This window comes from Odontesthes bonariensis, chromosome 20 (assembly GCF_027942865.1).
Source record: "Odontesthes bonariensis isolate fOdoBon6 chromosome 20, fOdoBon6.hap1, whole genome shotgun sequence".
Classification (NCBI taxonomy): domain Eukaryota; kingdom Metazoa; phylum Chordata; class Actinopteri; order Atheriniformes; family Atherinopsidae; genus Odontesthes; species Odontesthes bonariensis.
Window position 1 is genome coordinate 18,601,690 of NC_134525.1, and position 27,557 is coordinate 18,629,246.

General features: G+C 41.8%; 1 protein-coding gene across 3 annotated transcripts in view; it reads left to right on the top strand.

Moving 5' to 3' along the window:
- flt1 (fms related receptor tyrosine kinase 1) overlaps positions 1 to 27,557 on the top strand; it is a 33,979-nt gene that overhangs the window by 1,454 nt on the left and 4,968 nt on the right. For 2 of the 3 annotated variants that reach the window (XM_075452318.1, XM_075452319.1), the window contains exons 2-20: positions 1,008 to 1,104; positions 1,732 to 1,937; positions 4,580 to 4,704; positions 8,442 to 8,607; positions 8,696 to 8,832; positions 9,226 to 9,397; positions 9,579 to 9,696; positions 10,038 to 10,207; positions 10,325 to 10,472; positions 19,125 to 19,248; positions 19,860 to 19,968; positions 21,423 to 21,725; positions 23,932 to 24,078; positions 24,163 to 24,294; positions 25,529 to 25,635; positions 26,096 to 26,231; positions 26,648 to 26,752; positions 26,851 to 26,964; positions 27,113 to 27,201. In XM_075452318.1, the coding sequence (XP_075308433.1) occupies positions 1,008 to 1,104; positions 1,732 to 1,937; positions 4,580 to 4,704; positions 8,442 to 8,607; positions 8,696 to 8,832; positions 9,226 to 9,397; positions 9,579 to 9,696; positions 10,038 to 10,207; positions 10,325 to 10,472; positions 19,125 to 19,248; positions 19,860 to 19,968; positions 21,423 to 21,725; positions 23,932 to 24,078; positions 24,163 to 24,294; positions 25,529 to 25,635; positions 26,096 to 26,231; positions 26,648 to 26,752; positions 26,851 to 26,964; positions 27,113 to 27,201 (2,705 nt within the window). Of the gene's footprint in view, positions 1 to 1,007; positions 1,105 to 1,731; positions 1,938 to 4,579; positions 4,705 to 8,441; positions 8,608 to 8,695; positions 8,833 to 9,225; positions 9,398 to 9,578; positions 9,697 to 10,037; positions 10,208 to 10,324; positions 10,473 to 12,343; positions 13,895 to 19,124; positions 19,249 to 19,859; positions 19,969 to 21,422; positions 21,726 to 23,931; positions 24,079 to 24,162; positions 24,295 to 25,528; positions 25,636 to 26,095; positions 26,232 to 26,647; positions 26,753 to 26,850; positions 26,965 to 27,112; positions 27,202 to 27,557 lie in introns of those variants that run through there. The other variant, XM_075452320.1, reaches the window with a different exon arrangement.

Genomic DNA, 27,557 nt, shown 5'->3' on the forward strand with positions numbered 1-27,557 from the left:
CCTAGATATCTCCTCTCTTGATATTTGATGCTCTGACACTGATTTCAGATGAAAAACAATCAGGCAAGGCCCATGTCTTCATTGTGGAAGATTTTCTTTGTATGAGTCATTTAACATCTCAAATGTGAGAAACCTGCCACATGCAGCAATTCCACATGATTAATTCTTTTTGCTTGTATTGCAGATGGGATTGTGATGCTTAGAGTCAGATACTCTCTACTCTCTAAAATGTCATTACAAAAAACAACAAAACAACTCCTTTTTTTTCTTTGCTCCTTCTTTGGACAGATGCTAGATGTGTATACAACACATATATCATATAAAAACTCAAACAACTCAACCGATTTTATGGAGACTTTCAATAAATTAGCAGGAAAACTGTGCTAATTAGACACTTTTTTGAACGGGCCACAAAAGGCCCAGAGGAGATCACCGACTTCCCCTCCATCTTCCTTTACACTGCCATGTGCGCCTTCTCACACACAGAGAAACCCAAGGAAATAGTATAGGAAGTGCTAGCAGTGTGAGCAATACCAGATCTGCTCAATGGGGAATCCACTGGGAACAATGATGCTGACAGGTGACAAATTTGCTAACTGCCTGACCAGTGATTTAACCTCTGAGCAATGGGATGACTGTGGTTTGAGCTGATGTGGTACACCCTTTGAGGGGCATTCAGAGTGAAGGACAAACTCTCCTGAATGATGTTTCCGCTATTGTTGGAAGGAAGGAAGGGCGGACAGACAAGCGTCTTCATCTTTCATTAGAACATCTCAGCCATGAAGTGGAGAAATTGTTTTATTTGGTAAACAATCAAGACACTGCTTACGCATTTCCACATGAACTGACAAGTGGTCAGAGCGGGATTTGAGGAGGGTTACGGGTAATGTGGGCATGCTGTGGAAACTGGGGGTGGAGGGTGGAGGGTTTTCAGTTTACTACCAGTCAAAGGGTGTTTCTGTAATTTGTCTTCTTCTGTATCCCCATCCTCTCTCCAAACTCTGCAGATAAAGAGCAAAAGGGAAAGTTCAGCGTCCCTCTCCTGGATGTAAAAAGTCGACAGCTGGTTCTGGAGGCCAACCAGACACTGCTGCTCAACTGCAGGTGAGTTTCAGGTAGATACATATGAAGTCAAGAGACCCAAGTTTGGGCAAAGGGGTTGGAGCTTGGGCAGAATGAGGCAGTCCCAGTGATTTGTATCCAGAAATCTAAGCCACAGAACATGTACCCCCCTTGAAAGTCAAAAACGAGATACTCATTAGAATAAAGATAATTTCCCCTTTGAGACTCTTAACCTTTTGATTAAGCAATTTGCTGACGTTTTTAAGAGAAAGACTGGTGTTTCTCATAGCACTAAGATGTGTGCCAGTTTTTCCATTAAGAGAAAGCAATCAAGTCTCATAATTGCTTCCCTTTTCCTTGCAATGGATGATAGTTTGTCCCATCCTCTCAAATATCTCCTGAGAGAATTAGGAAAGTAAAAAATTTGAGTTATTTGAGAGTTTTACAGAATGTTTCCAACATGACTCAAACATTAACACACATTTGGTTAAGAAACAAATGAAGAAGGTATTTAGTTAGAAAATAAAAGTCTGTTATATTATTATCTTAAGGCTTTCCTTTGAATTGAAATATCTTGAACACTGAATGTTTCTAATTATTCCACCAGAACACTAAAACGTTTCTTAGATAAAAGAGACACATGCAATGTTTTCTGTAACTGTTTGACAGGGGTCGCTGGGAGCTATCATGGGCGTTCCCAGCAGGCTTGGACAGAGATCAGGTAGAAGTGGATGAATCACGCTGTGGGAGGACAAGCCAGCAATACTGCAGCCGTCTGCGAGTCGTCGACAGCCAGGCACAGCACACTGGCCTGTTTCGCTGCCGGTACCGACACAGGACCCAAAAGCAGACTTCCATCTATGTGTATGTCACAGGTAAGACACGCAAGGTCCACGTGTTATTCAGAGATGCACATGTCATTGTCTCCTTTACTTAAATGTTTTGTTCTACACTTTTTCTACACTCTTATTTTTAGTAGTTTTAACTCTCTCATGTACATAGCCCCTCTCTTCCTTCACCCCTTCATGCTTATTGTTTATTCCCTCAGTTCAAACAGGATGTGGTGGGTGCTAAATACAGACCAATGCCAGAGAGCCAATTATATCTAAACACTGTTTGTCCCAACAACACATCCTTCTAGATGACTCTGGCACCGTTTCACCCGAGTCCTCCCCTGCCTCTCCTTTCTCATCCCAGGCCCACCTCCCTTTTGTCTATATATAAATTCTTTTTTACTTTCGTTTACGTGCTACCTCGAGGCCAGGAATAGCCCAGCTGCTGAAAGGCTCAGGCTCGGGCAGAGTTTCCCAGGGCATCAGCCTTATCTGCTCTGCTCAGCCTTGCTTGGAGCATCCTGTGCTTGGGGGAGGAGGGGAAGGGCTTCGGAGGGGGTGTGCTGGGAGGGGATGTCGCTGTGTCTCTACAAGGTGGTGGCGAGGCGGTGTGTGGAATGCATGTGTGTGTGTGTGAGAGGAACTAAGAGGGGTAAGATGAAGGCCAGCCACTTGGTTTTATCCAGCGGGCAGAGGAGGCACGATGTCTGCCAGGCCAGCTCCTCCCTGTCCTGGAAGTTGATGCTGCTCAGCCTGAGTCGTATAAGGTGTGGAGCTTGGCTGGAGGCCAGGGTCACAGGGCATGCTACTGTTTTGCCAACAGGACCCTTGAGGGCCATCAATCGCTCAGGTCACCATGTCCATTAAGCATCAGACTTGGCCTGCAGCACTGCTCAGATGTTGCCTCCCTCCGTGAGTCCTCTATTAGGAATCAAAGCAAGAGAAGGAAGCCCTCAGGCTACTAGTCCTTGGGGTACTTTTGTTCAAATGTTCAGAGATTTGCTTTCCTTGAATAACACCCTATGGTCCCAAACAATACAGGGAGCAACACCCACACCTTTGAATGGCACAGAACTATTACAGTAGTCGATCTGAGGGGAGAAACCACAGAGAGGCCTTTTGATTGCCTCTAAACAATCTGTGTGTTTATTGTTGACTGCAGGCAGTCATCTGCTGAATGGGTATTCAATGAATGGGTGTGGAAGACAGTGTGAGTTTGTTTGTTTGTTTTTGTTTAGAAACTTAGAAGTGTGTGTCTGGGATTGTTGGTCGGTGCGTTTTTGTAGAAATTCAGGAATGCTTTCTTGCTGTTCTATGTTTGTGCAGGATTTTAAAGGCTCAGTGTCTAATTGGCATTCTGTTCATGTTAAATGAGTCTGCAGCTGTGATCAGTAATGACTGGATCACAACACCTGAGTGCACACTTTAATTTCAATGAGGGTGCTGCCCTCAGCCCCACAAAGGAAGGCTCAGTTCACTTCTTCTTTACAGAAACACACATTTGCTGATCATAATGTCTCACATGGAGCCTCAAAAACTGAAAACTCACTGAAAGACTAGAGTGATTGATTTTACCCGACTGCAAGACAACTGTCAGCTCGCTCTTAGTCTGCTGCCCAGTCCGAAACCAGTCTAATTATCTCAGAAAGTCCTGACTGTCAGACTAACAATAGTCCAACACAGACTACAGAATACAATGCAAAGCCATTCCTTCATGTCGTTACTGGATCGGTTCTGAATACATGTAGCCCACAGACCAATGAGGTTAACACATTCCTACTGGCAATGGGAAATATTTTCATTAGCAGATTTTAGTGGGTGTACCTGAGTATAAAAATCCTGTTTAAGCACACTATGTTGGGGGAAAAGACAACATAAGAGGAACCCCATCAATTCAAAATCCTTTATTGCTACTAAAACTCACTTAAAGTTTTATAATTGTTTTGCAGTTTTCTTCTAGTTGTCTTACGTAAAATCAGTCACGCACCTAGCACTGTCAAACCTCCATCTGCGAACACATAGCTGTGGTGTTTGCACCAAATACGAGCAATGCAAAGTTATCTACTGTTATCAACAACTACAACTACCTCGGCCATTGAGAAAACCCCATTTTTTTGTGACTTGTTGTGGTGGGTCTTGGTCAGTTCAGGAAAAATGTCATTGTCAACTCCAATATCTGATTTCCAAGGAAAAAAAAGTCCGCCATGTTGTGCTTTGTTTGCCTTTCTAGCTAATTTCATGTTGTTCTGTTGTAGTGAAGCTTGTCGGCCCTCAGTCAAAGAAACGTGCTACTAACAGCCAAAGCAAAACATCTACCATACAACATATATTTAATTCTATCTCACTATATGTGTGAATAAAGATGGTTTTTAATCTATGTTTTGAAAAATTAGCCACTGACAGTCTTACAATGAGGGTGTAAGAAAATTTTGTTGCGCTTAGCAGTGATATATTCACAGTTTTGTGACATTACATACAGTCATTTTAACATAATCAAGGCAAACTGTAGGTTTGGCAAATAGGTCAATTAAAACAGCTTCCTACCCCGAGGTGTAGGTGAAAATAAGTTTATATATCAGATTGAGCTGCTCCTTTGAAACTGACTGTTCTCTTTTTAATGTGTCCCTTTTTTATGCATATTATATGTATCATATGTGTCCCTGACCGCAGTGTTTGGGTTTCAGACAGCCAGCAGCCATTTGTGGAACACACAGGTATGAGCCCAGGCGTGCTGTACATGAAGGTGAAGGAGCCCCTGGTCATCCCTTGCCGCGTCACCAACCCCAACATCACCACCACGTTGATTAAGGTGAGTGCAGGAATTATGCTTTGTATGTCCAGCAACAGTTGTTGTTGATGTCTTTTAGACCACGTTTAGGTGCAGAATTTATGCAAACACTTATGTCACAGTTTGTTCTCCTCTGTTCAATCCCACCACTCACGCACCTTGAACATCATTACTTGTCCCAGTTTTTTCCATCAGGCCTTGCATATGCACACACAATGCACTCTCTAGTTGTTTCTCTCTGTCCAGATCATTCGCCACATTGTTCTTGTCTTGGCAGCCATTACACTGTGGAGTGTGTGTCCATTTGTTTGTGTCCGTCTGCGGATATGTGTGAAAGTGTGTGCGGATATGTTTGTGAGTGTTGGCACTTGAGTGCTGAGTGAGGAGGAGCGGACGGAAGCATTTAGAGTGCTCACTGTCTGCATGTGTATCGGTACTGTTTGCGTAAGTCTTACACGCTGTTGTGTACACATTGCTTGCCTGTGCCCCTTTCTATACCGACTTTTTCCAATAGAATGAGGGCTGCTATTGGCACTGTTTTTGCCTCTGGAGACAGGACATGGGCTCTGGAGTGGCCCGTTGGCCCTTGGCCATCACCACTTCCCACATCTTACCCTCCACCTCTGGTAGTAGGAATAATAGCTGCCAACTTTCTCCAACTGATGCTTTAAACAGCTGGCCAGCCTGGTGCAGGAAGCTGATGTACTTACAGTAGGCTCCAGCAGATCAAAGCACTTATCATAAAGACTTATCGTGAACATGACGACTTTTGCATCACTTTCGGAAACTTATATTTCCAACGACACAGTTGTGAAACATTCAAATTGGCTCTGGTTTAAACAATCTAAACGCTTACTTCAAATTATGTTTATTTTATTTATTTACGTTAATTTTCTCATACACAGTATTTAAAAGATTCACATTGCCAGCTGGTTTAAAAGCATGAAGCGAGGTGGCACGTTAACATGCCATTCTACTGATGTGGACTCATGTGGAAACATTTCTGACTCTCACAGACTCCCGCTCAAAATGAGTCAACTTCTCTCATGATATACTAAGTAAATATATTTTGTCCACAAGTCAATATGATGCCATTTGCTGGATTCCTTCCCACTGGCCAGAAAGCTAAGGGTTTGGTGATGTTTTGGTGCTAAACTACTTGTTTAGATCACTGTTTGGGCTACAACACTTTTCTCCACAAGATTTACGACACGTTACAAGATGCCATTGTTACCTGGGTGACTTGTTCACAGGTGATTTCACATTGTACACATGACCACAAGAGATCTCCTACTTTTCAAATGGAAATGTAAGTCACAAGAAATGCTTCTTTTTTTCTTTTTTTTTTGTAGTTGGACCATTTCCAATCCATCCATTACGTTTGGATATGTTTCATTGAAAAAAATGTTACGAGGTTGCTGGGGAAAAAGCTAGCGGTTTAAAGTCAGTAGGACTGGGAGCCAACCTGCTCGTGTAGATAAAAAGGAAAATACGAGAAATATTTAGGAACTTGAAAGATTTGGATGAGGGAAATGCAAAATAATTGAATAGACCAGGCACTGCGTGTCATATCCACGCTTGCATGTTTTTGTTCTGCCTCCATCTCCTGACAAATGCTTGGAACGTCTAAGGTAATTGCTCTAAAAATAACTCTCCTCCTCTTCCTTCATCTCCCTCCTTTTCCCCCGTGTTGGCCGGGTCTAACCAGGAATCTACTCCCTGGCAGAGCCTCTGGAGTGTTTTTTTCCTGGAAGTACTTTGCATTTTGCCCGGGTCTCTGCTGTGACCCTTCTCAGCAGGAACAATACCGATGAGGCGCTGCTCTCTCACTCAAGCCGTGAAAGTGAGGTCTGGGATGACAGGGTTGACCTGGGGTTCCAGTCAAAAGGTCTATATCCTGTAGTAACAGGATGCGAAGAGATGGACTGGAGTCACGTTTCACATATCCTGATTCCTGTGCTCCTCACCCTGCCCCTCCACCTCTGCTACTGCCCCCACTGTTGCCTTGTCTCCATGTACAGTAGGGTTAGAGGATGAATGTAAGAGGGGCACTGAGGGCACTAAGGGTGTTCAAACAGGGCGTCACTGAGTTCAGAAGGAGGAAGTGGAGGGAAGGATCTACTTCACAGGACTTCGGGGGGGGGGGGGGGTCACTGGTGTCGTAGAGGGTCACCTCACTCTAGGAGGGGGGATATTAGTGACTTCCCACTGGGGATGCAGGAGTGGGAAAAGTGTGTGTGATGATGAAGGGGGGGGGGGGGGGGGGGGGGGGGTCTACCTGCTCCCTTGAGAGAGGGTGGGAGGCTTCCACTATGTCGCAGAAAAACATTTCCTTGTAGCTGCCTCCAAGAAAACAACAAGGTTGTCAGTTATACAAGTTTCCATGGCCAAGAGTTACAAAACCAACATTGTGAGAATAAAGCCAACTTTAATCCTCCACAGGTTCTGAGGCGATAAAAATTGCACATCTTGAACTCGTGTCTATTCCCAGACTTATGTAGATCGGTCTGTTATGATGAAAATAAGAGCAGAAACCCAAATCAGGTCAGACACAGCTGAATCCCAACCAGGATCGAGCTTTGGCGTGAACACAGTATTGTTCATGTTCGAGATTGCTTATGCTTTGCTGTCATCTTGTTTCATGTCTTTGTAGACTTTCACAGAAGCATTTTATTCTGCTTTCAAAAGCAAAGCTGGAATAAATGTAGCTTGAAAATGAACAGCAAAAATACCCTAATAATTTATTATTTTTTACCATGATATGTAAGGGGCTGGACGTGCCACAGCAATGTCAAATTTTATAAAAGTGCTTTATGAATTAAGACTCACTTGCCCGTTTTCTCAATTAGCTGACAGCTAGGCCCTGTTTTGATTTGGTCTCATTGTGTGTCGTGGGGCACCAGAGTGGGCGGCTCCAAGTACTTGTGTTTACACTTGGCATTAAAATGCTTCCCCACGTGTGTTCTGAGTGACCACTTGTGAACAGATCTCACTTACCCACTCTGTACACATCACACAGTTAGCTGTCCGTTGAGCGACAAAAAGGGCATCAGCAAGTCTACTGGTGTTTCTGTAAAGTCTCAAATGCATTCAGTGACCTCAACTAGATCATTATTCAGATATCAACACAAGTCAAATTTATTTCTGAATAACTCCCACACACTTCAGTGATCTCAGTTGTGTAAAACATGCTATATGAGAGCTGGAACTTACCATAGAATAAATTATTTTTGATTGTCCAGAGCTCAGTGTCAGCACGCTCCTGCTGGTAAAGACACACATGCTGAAGCTTTTAATCCCTTAAAATTCTGATCGCCCGCAGCAGGCTTTTAGCTTTTTTCTACACAACTTTTATTGCACGTGCCACATACCCTTGGAAAGCTGAAATTCATGTTGTGTGATTGGTGCAAAGCATTTTATGATATGGTGGCCACAGAAGGTGCAATCGAAGTTGATTGTGATTTATTTTCTACCAACACATCTTAATGACAAATATGGCTGTTTTCCTCTGTCGATTATCATTGATCAGAATGTCTACATAAAGTATGGCCACACTGTCTCCATATTAGCAGTTTTTAATGAATATATATCACATTGTCTCTTTTTTTCTCCTTTAGCCATGACTCAGTTGATTCAAAATATATCCACTTCTTCTTAGAATCCAAATTGCCGTCATCGCGTGTCATTGTTTCAATGCTCAGCATTGTGGTAAAGTAAAATATGTGAAGGGTGTTGTCTTCTCCATGCCTCCCACACAGTTTCCCAGCTGGAGCTTGAGTCCAGACCAAAGGAACATTATGTGGAACAGTAAGCAAGGCTTCACCATCCGAACACCCACCTTCTATTACATCGGCCTCTTCCTCTGCCAGACCTTCATCCACGGAGTTAAACACGAGTCGCGTATATACTTTGTACACAGACCAGGTCAGCATGCCGTCTCTGAAGCAGTACACAAATCACACATAAATTCCTATTTATGTTGTAATGATATCTACTTGTGCCCTTATCCCAGTGAGCAACATCACAGAGGTGTATCTGAACAGCAGTGGACCTGTACAGGCCCTGAAGGGAGAAAGATTGGTCTTGAACTGCACTGCCACTGCAGAGCTGAACACCAGAGTCAACATCACCTGGGAGTATCCTGGAAAGGTCAGACTTCCTTTCATTGAGGCCCAGAAAAGTACAGGTTTAGATGACAACTGACCTTTGATGGAGACTGAATGGAGAGTATTCTTCTCTTTGTGAGGAACAGTGAACTTCTTCAGTCAGTGCGATCTGAAAAGTAATGGTTACTTGGCAAGTTTTTGGTTTGTCTAAGGTTGGAGTAAAAGCTCTAATCAAGTGCAAGCCAGTCATTTTGTAGGTTCTGGCTGTTTATAGGCCGGTAACAATTTATCTGTTTTCTATACCACAAGGGAAAAATAAAAAGCAAGAAGCAAGTTTATTTGCATTGATAAGGCACCGCAGGCTGCTTGGTTGGACGCACATGTAATCTGTCTGTGTTAATTCTGTTGTGTTTTCTCTCCTTCTTGTAACCATTAGAGTCATAATGCTGGCTCCACTTCCAAAAGGCTCTTGAGACACCCAATGCACATGTTGTTCTACAGCGTCCTGACCATACCGAAGCTCCAACGTTCAGACAGAGGCCTCTACACATGCCGCGTCACTAGTGGCGAACAAAGCAAGCAACAGCAAGTCACTGTCACCGTCTACGGTGAGTTTCTTCGAAATGATCCACATTTAGATGATTAAACCACAGTTTCATTTTGACATGTTCTCTCTGATTCAGCAACACGCTGTTAACACCAACTCTGAGTCACTGTTACTGTCACAGTGGATACAGTTCAACACGCTTTCTTAACCATGCATGAATGTGCACGTCTCCTCAATTTCAGACCGTCCATTTATCCGCCTGAAGCCCAGAAATGGATCTGTGATGGTGGCACAAGCAGGACAGAAATCTTATAGAATCTCCCCCAAACTACGAGCGTTTCCTGCCCCTGAAGTTATCTGGTAAGCATCTTATCTATCATTCAGCCCTAAGGTCATAAATCCCCTTGTCTGTAATCATGGACAACTATCTTGAGCTTAAAGTTACTTCACTGGTTGTTGTCTCTTTTACTAAAACTCACTCACTCAAATTTTGGAATGATATCTGTTTTAGCAGTAAGGCATGGGTGCACATATTTAGTCACCATAATGAACTAAAGGACTAATTTTGTAACTCCACGTGATATTCTCAGTTAAACTTTCATTCGAAATGATATCTATATATATGACATCGTCCCTGAAGCTTCGGGAAACCTTTGACTCTCCCTCACAAAACTTGGCTCAGAGGTCTTTTTCTTCGACAGGTTTAAGGATGGCATGGTGGCAGCAGAGCAATGTTCAAGATACCACATGGATGGGACTTCCCTGGTCATTCGGGATGTTGCAGAAGAGGATGCGGGGAAGTACACTGTCCTTGTACGAATCAAGGAACACGGGCTGTACCAGAATCTCACAACCGCACTTGTGGTCAATGGTGAGGCACAGCAAATAAAGTGTTCCCCCAACAGTCACCCTCAGCTCTGGCTGTCTCTCCTCCCCACGGCTATTAAACTTGGCTCTTCTGTCTGTATGTTTCCTTCTTGTCTCTCAGTGAGTCCTCAGATAGGGGAGAAAGCAGTGTCATTGCAGGACCCCGGCTCTGTGCCACGGGGGAGCCGAAAAGCACTGCTCTGCACATCACACGGAGTCCCTCCTCCACACATCCAATGGCTCTGGCATCCCTGCCCGTCCAAAGGCCTGTGAGTAACTCAAAACACTAGAATCCATATAGTGTGCAGATTTTGCCTCCCATATGAGCAACGTCAGCTTATACTTCACCTGAAATTGCCCACACTTAAAAACAAACAGTAAAAATTTCTCTTAGATAGTCCTTACTGAAGGTTTATGTTTTAAATGAGGTGTAGATATACTAGATATACTGTACTGTAAGTTATTGATGGAAACAGCAAAAATATTAGAAATACTGTGGTTATATGAGTTTATATTTCTATATGTTTAAACATTGTGTCTATTCTTGCTGCAAAGGCGAAAACAAATATAATATTAGAATGAAACACCCACTTAAGCACAAATGATAATGTTTGCTTTAAGTCAGTCATTAGTGTGTCTGTGAGATTGTGCAAAACGAGACATGTTTTGTCTATTTCAGCATGTGTTCAGACAGCGTTTCCTTCTTGTAACCAGAACAGATGCCTTTTGGGGCCTTTCATGTGCGGGAATGTGTGAAAATGTGCGTGTGTGTAAGTCTGTGCATGGACCCACGCGTGTGCACGTGCTTTATCATGCCTGTGTTTGTGTGTTTGTTTGCTCGCACAGCTCTTTTACCATATTTTTGTTCTCTTTCTGTCCTTTTCCATATGTTTGTTTAAGTGCATATAAATATGCATGTGTGTGTGTGTGTGTGTGTGCCTCATACATTCACAGACACAGTACATGGTGTATCTCAGACTTGAAAGGACAGAGAAAAAAAAACACACACTTCAATAGAAGCCAGTTCCGTGCTCTCAGTCACGATTTGTTGGTTTCCAAATCAAACGCTATGATTTAATGAATTTCCTGTCCAGGACGCAGGGTGAGAGGCCTGTTTATTATTGTGATTGCACGGTGCATCCTGTGATGCTTTTTCTTATATCTGACACACACTCTATATACAAAGTTCTCATGAGAAATTGCCCAACCCAATGATGCGGAGGGACAGTCAGTGAATCAACTCGAACACACACGAGTGCTAATGCAGGCACTTGGCAGAAACACTGATTGAGTTGTTCTCTGAGGTCAGACACTTATTGTGTTCCTTATGACAAAGCCAGAAAGGTTAAGTATTACCTGAGAGCACTACAGCAGCCGCCCATACTCTATCTCCCCTCTGAGACACACTGACATCATCAGTGTACTTGACCCGTAACCCTGGCACTCTAACATGGCGCCATGCCATGATGCTCTTCATTCCTGACAAAAGCCAAAAATAATTTACATAATAAACATGAACATCTTTTTAAACCATCTGGCAGTGCTTAAGTATATGATCTTCACTGTTAGACCAAATCCGGCTTGAGTGATATAAACCCTTTTACATCCTCTTAACCTTCACAGTGTGGATACTTTAATACGACTAAAACAATAGGTTTATTTTTTAAGGTAATAAAACTTCTTGTGTCTGTTGAATATTTTGTATGTCTGTGAGCATCTTTATCTTGTTTCACAGTAAGATGTCAGATGCAATCTGCACGTGTACAGTAAAGGACTTCCAAATCCAAGTAACTTTATGATCATCTGGTGTAAATGCTTGGTATTTAGATATTCAGTCGAATCTTTTAGGCCTAATATTCAAGCCAATTTGAAATGTATTGCAGCCTGTTGCTGATTCAACAATGTGGCATAAACGACTAAATGCAACGAGATATATATACTTATATAAAGATATACTTTATTACCAAAGTGAGTATAATTGCAGTGTAACATCCCTGCAGATTACATTTGGCCTCTTAGCTGGCTGACTTGTGGTCCTTTGAAAAGCTCTGTTCTGGTTCTGCTTCATTGTCTGTACTCAGTGTGTTTCTTTAGGCCAGTAGTTTTGGTTGGATCCTCACTAGGCCCTTGTTCTTTGCAGCCCGGCTGCACCACGAGCCTGACGCCGTGCCGGAGGAGGCCCAGGGACAGTGGGCCAGTCTGGGCCAGGCTGATGCGGGGCCTCTCGCCTAGGTCCTGGGTCCATTCCTGGGTCTGGCCCTGGGAACCGCAACGCTCTTATCTGGCCCTGGCAGGAGGCGCACTGGGCTTCCTGTGCAAAAATCAGAGCGCTTTTCCTCTCGTTGTTTGGCTTCCTCTCCGACGCGAGACGCTTCCCAGCGGCGTGATTGTCCCTTCGTCTTCAAACGGGCATGGTCCGCTTCCTCAAGAGCTTGATCTATTCTTGAGAGCACCCCCACACCCCTTCCCCCCAACTCTGCTGCCCCCCACACATACCTCTCCAGCCCCTTCCCTCACCAGCTCTGCCCTCCACCCCAACCTAGCATCCTCCGTCTCCATCCTACTGAGGAACAACTCACCATCGCCTCCCACCCTGGAACTCACCTCCTCCCCACACTCATTAGGGCCTCTCCATAACACGCAGAACCCTCAGTGACATTACCAGCAATTCTAAGAGATGATCCTGTGCCTGCTAAACTGGAAAGTGAGGACAGAAACTTTTAACACTGCTGAGCAGTGAAGACCAGGAGACACAGGAAACCAGGGGTTAAATAAGCCACAACACTATGGATATATGAACACTTGCTTTACTAATTATTTATTTATTTCCTTGATTTAGTCAATTCAAGTCCTCCCCATACCAGGATGCCCTGTAGTTTTGTGCTTGTTATATCTCACTGACATTATGAGCCAGAATAAGTGCAATTCCATCCATCCACCAGCCACAATTTCTGGAGCTGCTTTGCTTTTTTTTGTGTCCTAGAGTGGTACTATAATGGGTGCATGAACCGTGCCTGTCCCAAGCCCTGATCTGATTCTGACATCCACAAAAGCTGTGAGTTTCTGTCTCGACTTTAAGCCGTCGGGTTGAAGGTTAAAAGTGCTTGCCTTGGATTTGGCGAAACAGGAGAGACGATACGCTTTGTGTTGGTCACTATGGGATGCCTTCAGTTCTCTATGAAAGACTAAGCAGAAGCCTACCATGTAGGAAGTCTGCACAGAACAGAAACTATCCTGTGTCGTCCACTGTCATCCCATGTCAAAATGTCTTCTTTGTGTCTCAGATGATGTCAGTATAACAGCCCTGTTGTCTTTGTATCAGAAGTTAATTAAAACCCAAATGTATGTGTGATACTACAAGCCATTTTAAGAGAATGAGTGCCATAAATCTTAGACTGACGTCCATTTCTGGATGTGTGAGTAAACCAAGTGTGTCAGTGTGTGTGCTTGTGCAGAAATGTGTGTTTGTGTGTATCCCATTTTACGGGTGTCTGCCAATGTGATTCATTCCATGTATACAGATGTTCTATGAGTAATATATGAATCTAATATTTAATAATTTTATACAACTAACTTACATATGATCAATGACAATATTTGCCAACTCTGTATGAATCTGTTAAGATGTATTGAAGTGTTATATCATTTGTTTGCGTTTCTGCATTAAACTTTGCTTATTATTGTGAATGGATTTGTACACTCTGTGGTTATTTTGGGGTTGAGACAGGTACAGGCAGGGACAGCAGTAAAAATGTATTTCAGGCAGCAGAACAGGACAGGAAGAAAAGGAAGGAGATGACCCCCACTGATACACAACTTGGAATAGTCCATTCATATTTCCAGGCAGCTGCAGCTCACCCTGTTGGCAGGCACACACTGAATGAATGTTGATGTGGTATGTCTGTATGCATGTATACGTGTATACATCATTTTCTGTATCTAACCACCTTTATATCCTCACATCCTTCCAACTAATCTTTGTCTGTGAGTGTGAGGGCAACTTTGTGAGAAGGTCTTTCCTGGGAAGTGTGGGAGTGTAAGCTGGTGTTATCTCGGCCTGAGTGGTGTGGTGGATGTGGGTATATGTGCATGAGCATTTGTGACAAATGTGTGTGTCGATCCCTTGGAGTCATGCACAGGGTGGGCCGTTTGTGCAGTCACACACACTATCTCGATGCCAAGAGGAAGAGCAATCAAGGCGAAAGAGAGGAGCCAAACACAGGGAGGAGCTCAGGACAGACAGAGAAGGATGACGACAAGGATACAGATAGAGACAGGGAGCAGAGAAGGGCAGTGATATATCCCTAAACAGACAGAAGATCAATGAACAGAGTGGAAATGATAGTTTACAATAAGGATGTGAAAATAATGAAGGCGCTTTCTTTTGCTTATGTGATCTTCCCACAATAATCACCTTATTACTTTGCCTCATTGGTTAAACCATCTAGACGTGAAAGTGTTTTTGAGAAATATGAATAAATTCCAATTTAGAATATAGTTAAATACATTTTTAAAAAATGCCCTAATCTTTGCAATAAATATAAACAGATAAAGTCTTTATTTGTAGATGTAAGTGTATCTTTAAATGTCAATAGGGCCTTTAATTCTGGAGTCAGAAATGTTCTTTCCTCCTATTTTTCAAGCTGGACGGCATTATGTTTTTTTAATCTCTGTAATCTCACAAGTCTTTTGATAAGTCTTTTGATAACATTTCTCAGCAAAACATGCCTTATTGTTGTTTATATCCATAACGAAGTGTGACCTGTGCATATTGATCCCCTTCCATCTTGAGCTTAATTGGTTCCTTCCACCTGGACGCTTACACTAGCATCAAGCGGATTTGTCAACAGTCATGTTAAAATGCATTAATTGCAACCGTTAATCATAATCAAAGTCCTGACGTTTCCTAAATTCAAAATTGTTTCATTTTCTTCTTTTTTGTATCAGTGTTTAACAAACCAGTTATTTGCTTATTTTGATAGGTGTTAAATTGTTGTCAATTGCCACTGATAGCTACAAAATACCTGTTTCCATAAAGCAAAAAAATTATGACCAGTCCGGAATTAACCGTAACCCTCTTAAACCCACAGGGGTCGCAAGCTCAGCTGCTTTTATCCTCTAGAAGAATACCTGCTCCTCCTGAATACTGACGTTAAATGTTGCGGTAAAGAAAAGATTTTCTTTTAACATAAATGTTATGAAGACATGAAGTGCGTTTTAGGCTCTCTATCTAAAGTTATACACTTTGAATTGCTGAACAAACTAATTTATATGTAAATTTGAACTATGTTTGAAGGAAATGGTCTGGGAAATTTATTTGCAATGACAAATTCTCGAACTCTGTTTGCTATGGTTGAAAAACTCACAAATCCTCCTAAACAGTCAAACCTAGACCTCCTCTCCACTGAGAAATGCAACGAATTTGCCAACTTTTTTAGCCAAAAAATCAAAACAATTAGACAAAACATTAACGCAATACAGACAAACAAGAAAACTAATCTGTGTCTAAAACCTAGAAATAACTCTGACGTTATGTCACAATTTAATATTGTTAATTTAAAAATCCTAGAGGAAACAGTTCGCCAGCTGAAATCAACAACTTGTTCTCTGGACATAATACCATCCCACTTTTTAAAAACTGTTTTTACCTCAGTAGAAAGTGATCTCCTGCGAATAGTTAACAGCTCACTGGCATCAGGCATTTTTCCCAAGTCACTAAAGACAGCTGCCTGTAAGCCACTCCTAAAGAAGAGAACTCTAGATGCCTCTATGATGAACAACTACAGACCTGTCTCTAATATCTCTTTTATATCCAAGATTATTGAGAAAGTTGTATTTAACCAGCTCAACGACTTTCTGAATGAAAGTGGAAGTCTTGATAAGTTTCAATCAGGCTTCAGACGTCATCGCAGCACTGAAACAGCTCTGGTCAAAGTGTTAAACGACATTAGGTTGAATACTGATTCTGGTAATGTTTCAGTCCTGGTTCTGTTGGACCTCAGCGCTGCGTTTGATACTGTAGATCACAGAATCCTGTTGCACAGGCTGGAAAACTGGGTTGGACTTTCTGGAGCGGTCCTTAACTGGTTCAGGTCCTACTTAGAAGACCTGAGTTATTTTGTTACAATTGGCAGCTATGAATCTGAGCGAGTGGCCATGACTTGTGGAATCCCCCAGGGGTCAATTCTTGGACCTCTTCTGTTTAACTTGTATATGCTCCCTTTGGGTCAGATATTGCAGAATTTTAACATCAATTATCACAGTTATGCAGACGATACACAACTTTATGTGTCTCTGTCACCGGACGACTGCAGCCCAGCAGACGTACTGTGTCAGTGTCTGGAGGAAGTAAACACCTGGATGAGAGAGAATTTTCTACAATTAAATGAATACAAAACTGAGATCATTCTGTTTGGTAGCAAAGAGAAGAGGGTCAGCGTTGGTAAATATCTTGAGACTCGGGACCTTACAATCACTGACCAAGTTCGTAACCTCGGAGTGTTGATAGACTCAGATCTGACTTTCAGCAGCCACATCAAAGCTGTCACCAAGACAGCTTTTTACCATCTCAGAAACATCAACAGAATTAAAGGTTTCCTCTCCCAAAAAGACCAGGAGAAACTCATCCATGCATTCATCTCCAGTAGACTCGATTACTGTAATGCTCTTTTAACTGGACTTCCCAAAAAGAGCATTACACGTCTGCAGCTCATCCAGAACGCTGCTGCTAGAGTTTTAACCTGGACTAAGAGATCTGAACACATCACACCAGTTTTAAAATCTTTACTCTGGCTTCCAGTCAGTCACAGAATAGATTTTAAAAGTCTGCTGATGGTTTACAAATCCCAGAACGGTTTAGGGCCAAAATACATCTGTGATATGTTCAGAGAATATAAACCCAGCAGAGCTCTTAGATCCAAGGACTCAGGTCAGCTGGTCCAGTCCAGAGTCCAAACTAAACATGGAGAAGCAGCATTTAGCTGTCATGCTGCAAATAAGTGGAACAAACTGCCAGTGGAGATTAAACTTTCACCAAATGGAGACATTTTTAAATCCAGGTTAAAGACATTTCTTTTCTCATGTGTCTATGCATGAAATCTGCACGGTATCTTTTAACTTATCTTGACTGTTGCCTGTTTTTAAATTCATTTAAATGATTTTATTTGTTTCTCTTTATATTCTTTTATGTATTTTTAATGCTTCTTGCACTCCCTGCTGCTATGCTTTTATTTTATGTAAAGCACTTTGAACTGTTTGTACATGAAATGTGCTTTACAAACAAATTTGATTTGATTTGATTTGATTTGACAATATGCCTTTGAAACTTCGCCCCCTCGAAAAGACTTGAAAGCCTCCGTTTTAAATAATTAGAATTTTAATCTTTTGATGTTTTAAATGGATGGGGGTAAGAGTTAAAGTATATTTATCCATTTTATTCCCTCTTTTAACATTGAACAAAACGACATATTAACTAAAATCTTTAGCCCAGTTGAGTAACTTCTAACAACTTGTTTATAATACATATGGTATGAATAGGACTGTGGTCTCAACTTTAAGTGTCTATTCTAAGATTTACTTGGTATTAAGAAAGAGTGACGCTCCCACATCCGACACTTAGTTTCAGTTTGACTGTTACTTGTTTGTCACTTTGATTGAACCCCATATTCATCTCCCGCAACATATGAATTCAGCAGGTTTGTGCTCTCAATTTGGTTTAATATGTATGTTCCCTTTATCTCATGCAGCTTTCAGTTTCTGTCGTACTGAATGACAATTTACTAGTTTGCAACTGGAAAAGTCAAAACCATCGGATGTATCAACGTTGTCAGTGTTCTTTGAGATCAAACCAGTGAACCCTGTTGTATTTAACGAGAATCTCACATTATATTCTTATTTCTTGGTTATTAAACGTAAACAAGTGTAATTAAACCAAATACAAGTCAGTTTTGGATAACATAAAGATCTTATAGATTCAATTGTAAGACAAATCTGGTAAATTTCACAACATTTGGGTTCAAAGAAAAAAGAGAAATACCTATGTGACTGAAATGTTTGCCTTTTAAATAATTAGGTGCAAAGGTAAGACATATGTGGAGGAATTGACTTTTTGCTTTCAGGTTGACTTTTTGTTGGCGTCCTAATTTTCTATAAGGGTTTACATGCTGCCTTCTGCTTGTTACCTTTGAAAATTATGTATATTTACTAAACTGAACATATTTTTACTAAAACTATTTAAACACAGCGGATCTCTAAAAACCTGATACATTTTTTGTCATGTTTTATTTTGATAAACGTATTTTCCTTTTAACAGACCTTGCTCAACATATTTGCAGCACCACTTGTATCAAACAACAACAAAAAAAAAACATTAAAAAAATTCAAATCAGGCAGTCAGTGTTTCAAGACATTTTTCCCTGCTGTCATGTGATTTCACAAGTTCTCGTCATGTGAAGGTGTGCGTAAAAATGACCACAAAGCCTCTTGCATAAGCGCCAGTTCCCACAGTTATGCTGGTGTGTCATCAATGGATTCAGACTTGTGAGAGTCATTGAGGACAGGAACTATTGTCCTGAACATGTGGGATGGTTTTCTGAAGAATGGAAGGAAGCTAATTGACAGGATGACAATACCACCTCTGCATCCTTAATAGTTGAACAATCCAGCATTACCTTGCACCCGAAAGCTACACTATTGTCAGCTAGCAGGACAGAGAAGGAGGACATGATGCTATTGATAAAAACAGTTTGGTGATAACAAATTACTTCAAGCAGCTATGATCAAGGCATTTCCCGGGATTCTGGTCTTCCTCCTGTTGAGCACAGCTGAGAAAAACATACAGTCACACCTGGAAGTATCATATAGTGTCTTGTGTCAACACAGCTGAGTCCCTGTCCCTCTCCTCCTCCTGTTCCTCCTTCAAGGTGCGTGTGTCCGGCGTCCTCCTTGTTGTGGAGCCCTGTGACGGAGAGTCTCCCTGCAGCATCGGTGCACAACCACATCTTGAGTGTATCCCACAGACAGGAAGTGCTTCAGGGGAAGAAAAAGGTAGTTTAATCTCTGAAAGTCTCTCTGACTGACAGATGGAGCCAAGTTTGGAGGGTTTTTTTTTACTTTAAAATGTTTAATTGCAGTTGTTAAACATTACATTTCCAAGAGTAGGAGCAATAATCTGAACAGTTTGGATCATTTCTACAGCTCACAATAAAGGATCTCAAGGAGGCATCACTGCACAGTTTCCTTCCTTAAGTGTTAAAACTATAAAACTAAAATATGGCAGACTCACTTCATCATCTTCTCTTACCCTCCTTCTATGCTATCAGTTCCCACATACACAAACAGTTACTATATTAAACAAGAAAAATGGCCCTTCTGGGGACAGGCATGCCAAATTAACTCGGGTTGTAAATGCTATGGTGTGCAGTATTTGTTAATGCCAAACTCTTGTCCCCATGCAAATAAATAAATTATTGCTGATGTAGCTCATAAGTTGTAAGTGGGAACGAGGTCTGGCTCAGAAAACCCCTATTGTTTGCTCTGTGGGTCCATGGAAAATAATTGCTGCCACTGGCGGTAACAAGCCTGACCCTGTGTGTGAGTGTTTTTCGTAATGCGCTAAGCGCTGGTTTTGTTCATGAGGATGTTTGTGCTCTTTACAGACGGTGGGGGTCCTGACTGTTGCAGAGGCCTTTGTGTCTGGAGTGTATCGCTGCATCGCCTCCAACTCTGCAGGCGCAGACCAGCTAGACATCCCCTTCTACATCACAGGTGATCCAAGCCAAGAAGAATAATCATGGGCGTTCTCTCATAGCAAATGATTGTAAAAAGTCTATTTTAAGCACTCTCGCCATCCCTCTTACCTCTCCCTTTATTACTGAGAACAAGTTTCAGTCTTTTCTATGTAATCTGCTTGTTTTACTTATTTTACTTGGCCAAACAATGAACATCCTCTTAATTCTCTGTAACCAGTGGGTCAAAACCTACTGTAAAGAACATACATCATATTCCCTGAACACAAGCATTTTATGCAAATAAGCAAGTTTATTCAAAAAGGATTCATTTAACAGGAGAGAGAAAACGGGAAGCAGAAAGATTGGGACGTGAGGAGTGATGATTTTTATGATATTAGAACAATATCTACAGAGTATTTGAGCTTATGTTACATACTGTGAGTGTGAAAGACATGCAAAGAAACCGCAGCAAAGTCACAATGAGGTGCTCAGAAAAAGATTTTGAAAACCCAAAGCAACTGAGATCAAGCTAAAGTCTGATACCAGACCTTTACCTGCATTTAAGATGCAAGGTGTTTCTGCTCTGTCCTAGCAGTTTGTTTTTTGTTACAATGAGAACAGTTTTCTTCAGGCTGCGTTACCGTTTTTAATCAGCAATAATCAAAATAACTACTTTTGATAGTGTCTAAGTGAGTTCTTCTTCAAGGAAAGAGGAAAGACACTCTTCACAGCACCAGGCCCTGTAACTGAACTGAAACTGAACAGAAATGCTGACATATAGACATGAAAAACACCAACTGTGATGACACTTATTGGAGAGAGGAAAACATTTGTGTCTGGAGGCACGAAGAAACTAAAAGTAAGACTCAAAGGATGTAATGCTTGTCATAGCAAAGTAGTGCGCATGCATCACTGCTGAGTTTTCTGCGTGTGATGTCAAGCTGGATTCAGGCTATACATTCATGAGCTATACAGGTTAAACTGTTTTTGTGTCTGTGTAAAGGAGTGTGTATTTGACTGTGTCAAGCTTTGTTGAGCTGTTAGTGTGTGAGCAAGAGTGAAACAGGAACCTGGGGCTCTTATCGTTCCACTTCCCCGTGCAGCGCACTTCCTTGGACTGGCAGGTCCACTTTATTTCGGGAGGCCTTGGGGTGTTTGGGAAAGATAAACACTATCTGCCATCAGGAAACTCTCAAGCCGTTTCCACGGGAAGTTTCAAATGGCTAAAGTAAATAAAAAAGCCTTCTCACTGTATTCCACAAGCTGCGTTTGCCTACAATAGCCATTCAACATTGTCATCAAAGGTTTGGAAAATGGAGGATTGGTGGAATCAACTCTCCTGGTTTCAGGCTGCAGTCAGGACGCATGTCGAGAAACTGAGAAGGCTTATTCATCACACAGAAGATCTGTGAAGTGTTGTATGTTCCCTCTTCCTCTGTATTCCTACTTTCCCGTTAATCTATCTTTCCCTCTGCTCTGTGTTTCCCTCAGATGTCCCAGGAGGTTTCAGTGTGAACCAGCTGGAGGAGGCCAGAGAGGGAGGCGACCTCCATCTCACCTGTTCAGTCAACAAGTACCTGTACACGGCGCTGTCATGGCGACAAATTAAGGACAAAGGGGTATCCCGTCACTCTGCTTTGAATATTCACAAGTCAACATCAGGGGAGTTCTCCCACTCTCTGATCCTGTTGCTTAGTAACCTCACAGCCAGAGACTCTGGAACCTACAGATGCTCAGCACGCCATCTCATCACCGGGCAAGAGACGCACCTGCACACACAGGTGGAGGTGACAAGTGAGTGATCTCAAGTTTACGTTCTTCCGTCATTGTCCATCCTCAACATCTGGAAGGTTTTTTTACAGTTCTTTCCCAGATGAAATGATCCACAGTTAAATGAACAAGCTCACACACAATCTGTTTTAAGGCAAATGGTTTTCAGAGTACAATACTTAACAGGCCTGAGATTAATTAAATAACTGACTTGAACATTTCTGTACACTAGAAATTGGTAAATAATTACATTTTGAAGGACATTTTCTGAAAGTTAAACTCATCATTTTCATTGTGTAAGCCTCTTCATGTTGTTATGTACCTTTATTGCACATACATGCAAATAAACACCCGAAGTTTTGCACAGAGGTCCTGCTGCTTGGGAATCGGGTCCCCCTCAGTTTCCTGAGGCCCCACCCTACTGCAGCTTTTCTTTTGCACTCCAGCTCAGCACCTCTTTCACATGGGAATGAGCTCTTGTCTAGAGGAAGAACACACAATGGCACTTCCCACAATGCCACATTTACAGGCCTCTGCACAGAGCTGGAGGAACAATCAGCCAATCAGACACTGTCAGGCCCCGGCCCCCGCGGACAATCATCAATTGTTGTCCAGAAGGAAGATAGGGGAACCAACAATCAGTCGCCATGGTTAAGTGACTTTTCTTCGTGTCTTTTACTGCTGCTCTCTATACAATCAGGGCTCAAAACGTCAACTTCCTCCCTTAGGACCCTCACAAGAGAATTACTAGAGAGACAGGGTGACCAGGAGAGAGGTGGTCAGTGGGGGTAGAGAGAGGAAAAGGAGAAGAAAATTCACACATGGGGTTAAAAGACATGAAGGGAGCATGGACGCATCTCTTCAAGTTATAATGTATGTGTATTGTAGGTAATAATAGCTACCCTTAAAAATGAGATTATACATCGCTCTGTTGAAATGGCTTTGTCTCAAAATGGCCCCAAGAGGACCAAATTTCTGCCGACCCACAGGTCAAAGCCAGGGCCACTCTTCTGCATGTGTGTCATCACCACCAGCTCGCACTTATTGTGCAAAAGTGGCAAAGGTCCAGTAAACTGACTGGGGAAAAAAATAGCATGACTCTCATTTCAACACATTTCTGTTACTATAAATATCGCAGACTGTTCTGCAGCAAATATTTAGATGCATAACTTGTAGTAATTTTCTGAGTTGGGAAAAAAAAAGAAAGAGATGCACAACATAAAATAGACTCTGTATTTAAATCCTCTGTCAAAGATTTTGTAAAGTGATAACCCACGATGATTAACTGTAACATAGTAAATGACTACTTTTTTATAGCCTTTAGCACTTTGTTGTGATTATTCAGCCCACAATTAAACAGTAACTGACCCAGAAGAACACAAGGACTCTGGGATGACAGTTAAATTGGAATTTGCTGGGGAATCTGGTAGGGTGGGTGAGACGTCAAGAGTGCTCACGCAGGTTGCAGTGAACAAATCCAAGCTCGGAGGCTGTTTGCCTGTTTTCCTGGAGTTAGAAACAGCTTCAGCTATGAGTTCAAATCAGAAATGACTTAATGGCCTTGACCAAGTAAATACCACTGAGATAGATTAAAAAATCTGGCGAGAACTGGAAGGTAAGCTGGGTAGTTATTACACAGATGGGTTGATTAGGAGATGGCAGTCAGGTCAGTGCTGTGCCAACACCCGACACTGAGATAAAAACAAGGAGAGGAAACAACAGAGGGATCATGGCTTTAGCATTAACCAGATATTTCCCGTGTACATTTGTGGAGAGCAAATCTGAAATAGATGTTTAATTTCTATTTGCCAAATAGCACAGAAATGCATAGCTGAAAGAAAGTTCCAAATGAGTTTGATGTGTGTTTGAGGATTACATACATCTATATCAAAACCACTGGTAGCTGAAGTGCAGTGACCTTGTTACAGTAGCACTTGTCAAAGAGGGTGATATATTAAGCAGCAATCTAACAAAAAGATTTCTAAATCGATGCCTGCTAGCTTGACCACCCCAAAGCACCTACAATGGGCACACGGGTGTCAGAACCAGATCATCGAGCAAGTGAAGAAGGCGGTGTGGGTTGATGAAACGTTTTCTTTTACATCATCAGAATAATTATTATTAGGCTGAGTTCTGCTTGCCCACATAAAATCTGATCCACCATTGAGAAATAGCAGAACCTGTCACACACACACATTTATATTACTGTTGTATATGTGTGTCCTTTCAGTTCTGGAGCCTCCTGTGCTGCTTAGTAATTTGACAGACTGCACTGTTAATGTAAGCAGCTCGGTGACCCTCAGCTGTCCATCTCAAGGAGTCCCACCTCCAACTATCACATGGTACAAAGATGAACATGCTCTGCTGCAGGGATCAGGTAGAAAAGAAAAAAAAAATCCAAAACATGTACATCTCGTTGCTGTATTCTGGTGTCTGCAAGTTAGTGTACCACCATCTTCAGGTATCGTGATATCAGCGGAAGATGGGACGCTCCATATTGACAGAATCACAGTGGAGGACCGGGGTCTGTATACATGTCAGGCGACCAATGAGAGGGGATCTGCAGAGAGTTCAGCCTATATATGGGTCAACAGTAAGTACAGTATGTGTTTCTCAAGCACATCCGCCTTTGATTGGCTGTTCACATTTGAAGATGGTCCTCCTCCATATATGGCCACGTCTAATTGTACATTGTTCCCATGGTCTTCAAACAGGCGAGCGTCTGGATGTACACGTACTGTATAGTACAGTCTATCACATTGTTGTTTTTATGTAGTATTTATACACAGAGGTGTGTTGTGTCAGTTCTAATAATGGAAGATGATGCACGTCACTTTCTGAGTAAACATTGATCAAAGTAGGTCTTAACGTAAACGAACTCGGCCTTTTGTTCAGTTTCCCTCATTCACACACCCACACACACACACACACACACACACACACACACACTCACTCACACATCCTGAGGTAACAGAGAAGGAGGAGACCCCTGGAAACAGAAATGGCCGACTCTCTTCCCAATCCAGGTTTGGAAAGAGGAGTGGCTGTATATTTTGGTGTGTGCATGTTGTGTTCTGATCAGCCGGGAAGGAAGCCGTCTCCCGTTTTTATTTCCTCCGGAAGGCCCGGCCTGCATCGTAGAGAGGCTCCAAGTTGTAGTGAGCTGGGCATTTCTTTATTAAAAAAGAATAAGAATTAATTGGAGTTAATGAGGGGCATTTATGGTAGTGTTTTACAGATTCTGGTGTGACAGAGAAAACACAGGAAAGTCCAAATCAAATTAGGAAGGAGATCCAAGCACCCAGATGAAAGGTTCCTGTTACAACAGAAAAAAATGTACATGATTGTTGGGAAGGCTTGGATGGTGTGGTAACACGCAGCCCTTTCAATCATTCATGCGTTCATAACAAATTCAAGACCAACATATGACAATGACTTATATGTTGAGTTCAGTTGATAATGCAGCGACACTGGTTGGGTTTAGGCAATAACATTAGGTTGGTTAGTTTTAGAAAAATATCATTAGGGCTTAAATACATTCTATTTACAAAGTGACTGCAACTGTCACCTTCATGGATGCCATTTTTACAATTCACCTGCACGTTTTCTCATGACAGCCAGAGGCCGCATATCCCACAAACTTAGTTATAAACAAACACATTCCCATGGGAACGTAGGCAGGGCAGTCTCTTAAACTTATATCTTGCAGATCACTGATGAACAGAACTTTTCATTTTTACACCTAATTGACATTATTCTAAGTCCCGTATGATCCAGCACCAAACAAGAGCAAGATTGATGACAACATTGTTTTTGTTGTGTTCCAGGTGTGTCGGAATCATCGTTTCTAGAAATTCCAACTTTGACTTGTACCTGTGTGGTGGCCACTCTCTTCTGGCTTTTGCTCACACTTTTCATTCGGAAACTGAAACAGGTGAGAGAAGTTTATGCTTGTAATTAAATTAATATTTTGTACATATCGCATTCCCTTTATTCTTTCTTTTAATTGAACTGAGCATCTTACTCCTTCCTCTCAAACTGTTTCAAACCTTGCAAAAAAAAAACACAACTTTATTTTCTGTTTTGTATACTTTAAATGTGCTTTTTTTTTACATTACTTAATGCACTACATGAATTCTGTTTTATTTGAACTGGAACATGAATGAAAACCAATGATCCAGGACATCATTTTAATGAATATTGATCTTTCATGTAGAATGACTACACCAGCTGTAACTTCAGGATCTTCACTTTATAGTTATTCGTTATGTTACATTGTTCTGATCCTTCTGATGATTAGAGTTTTGCTTTTGCTTAAACTTTAAGTTAGATTTGGTGTGTTTGGTGCTCATCTGATTTTTTTCTGCAGCATAACCTCTTTTCCTTTTCCAAAGTCCAACACCTCACACACCAAACCAGAGTACTTGTCAATCATACTGGACACAGGAGAGGGGCCAATAGAGGAGCAGTGTGAGAGACTGCAGTATGACCCCAACCAATGGGAGTTCCCTCGCGAACGCCTTAAATTAGGTAGCGCTTCTTATTTTTAAAAAGATTCGATGTTTGCACATTGTTATTTTTTTGTAGGCTGAAACCACACAGATTTTGGGAATTCATTGGGAAAGGAGGGAGGCATTTAAGATCACATTACTGATACAAGGATTTTCTCATAGCTCTTATCTGATTATTATTACTGGGAGTGACTCCAATTCCATTAATCAGACTTTGTGTTGTCTTTGGTGAGCTAATCAGCTCCAGTATGGGGTGTTTAAACTGTGTTTACTGGAACTAATCAGCTCCCACTATCATCAGGGTGGGATTAGGTTAAACTGAAGTCCTCTGCTATCAGTATCTCACATCTGGAATGGATGCGAATAGTAATTAATTGACACACCTCCTGTTTCCGTGTCATTCCCTCTCTCACAAGGACTCTCTTTTTCTCTCAGGGAAACCTTTGGGCCGCGGAGCCTTTGGAAAGGTGATGCAGGCATCAGCAGTTGGAATAGACAACGCAACCAGCTGCAGGACTGTGGCTGTGAAAATGCTCAAAGGTACCAACGACATACCCGTCTTGCTGTTAGCTGGACAATTAAATGGAAATTAAGAACATTTTGACATTGGTTTTGCTTTTATATATTATGTCCACCAGAGGGAGCCACAGCCAGTGAACACAAGGCTCTGATGACAGAATTGAAGATCCTTAACCACATTGGAAACCACCTGAATGTGGTAAACCTCCTGGGAGCCTGTACCAAACCAGGAGGTGTGTATTTGTTTTTTAATGGCTTTCTGCTTCTCTGTATGCGTCTTTCGTTGCGTGCGTGTCAGTTTATAAGAATTCTTTTTTGCGCTCGTTTGTGCATTCACACTACTTTTTGCATATGGGTGTTTGGTTTTTTTTCTAAACATAGGCCCACTCATGGTTATTGTTGAGTACTGTCGCTTTGGAAACCTCTCAACCTTCCTGAAGAACAAGAGAGATGTGTATGTGCACAACCGGGTGAGATCCGCAGCTTCTTTAAATAAAGATGGTGTGCAGACATGGGTGCATGACTGTGGCGACTTTGTGTGGTTGACAAAACTGAAATACCCCTTTTAGGGTGTGTGCACTTGCAAAATCATACACTAAACTCACTTCTGCAATCTGTTGAGGTAGAAAATTGTTATCAGTTTTCAAGCAGGACATTTACTTCCTTAAATTCATCACATGTTTACACACAACTGAAAACTTGATATTTTCACAGAACAAAAATTTTTTTTAGTCTCTTCCTTGAAAACTGACATAAATTACTAATTGACAAACCTTGAGAAACACATAAGCTTCTTTTCATCTCTCTAAAGCTACTTTTCAACACC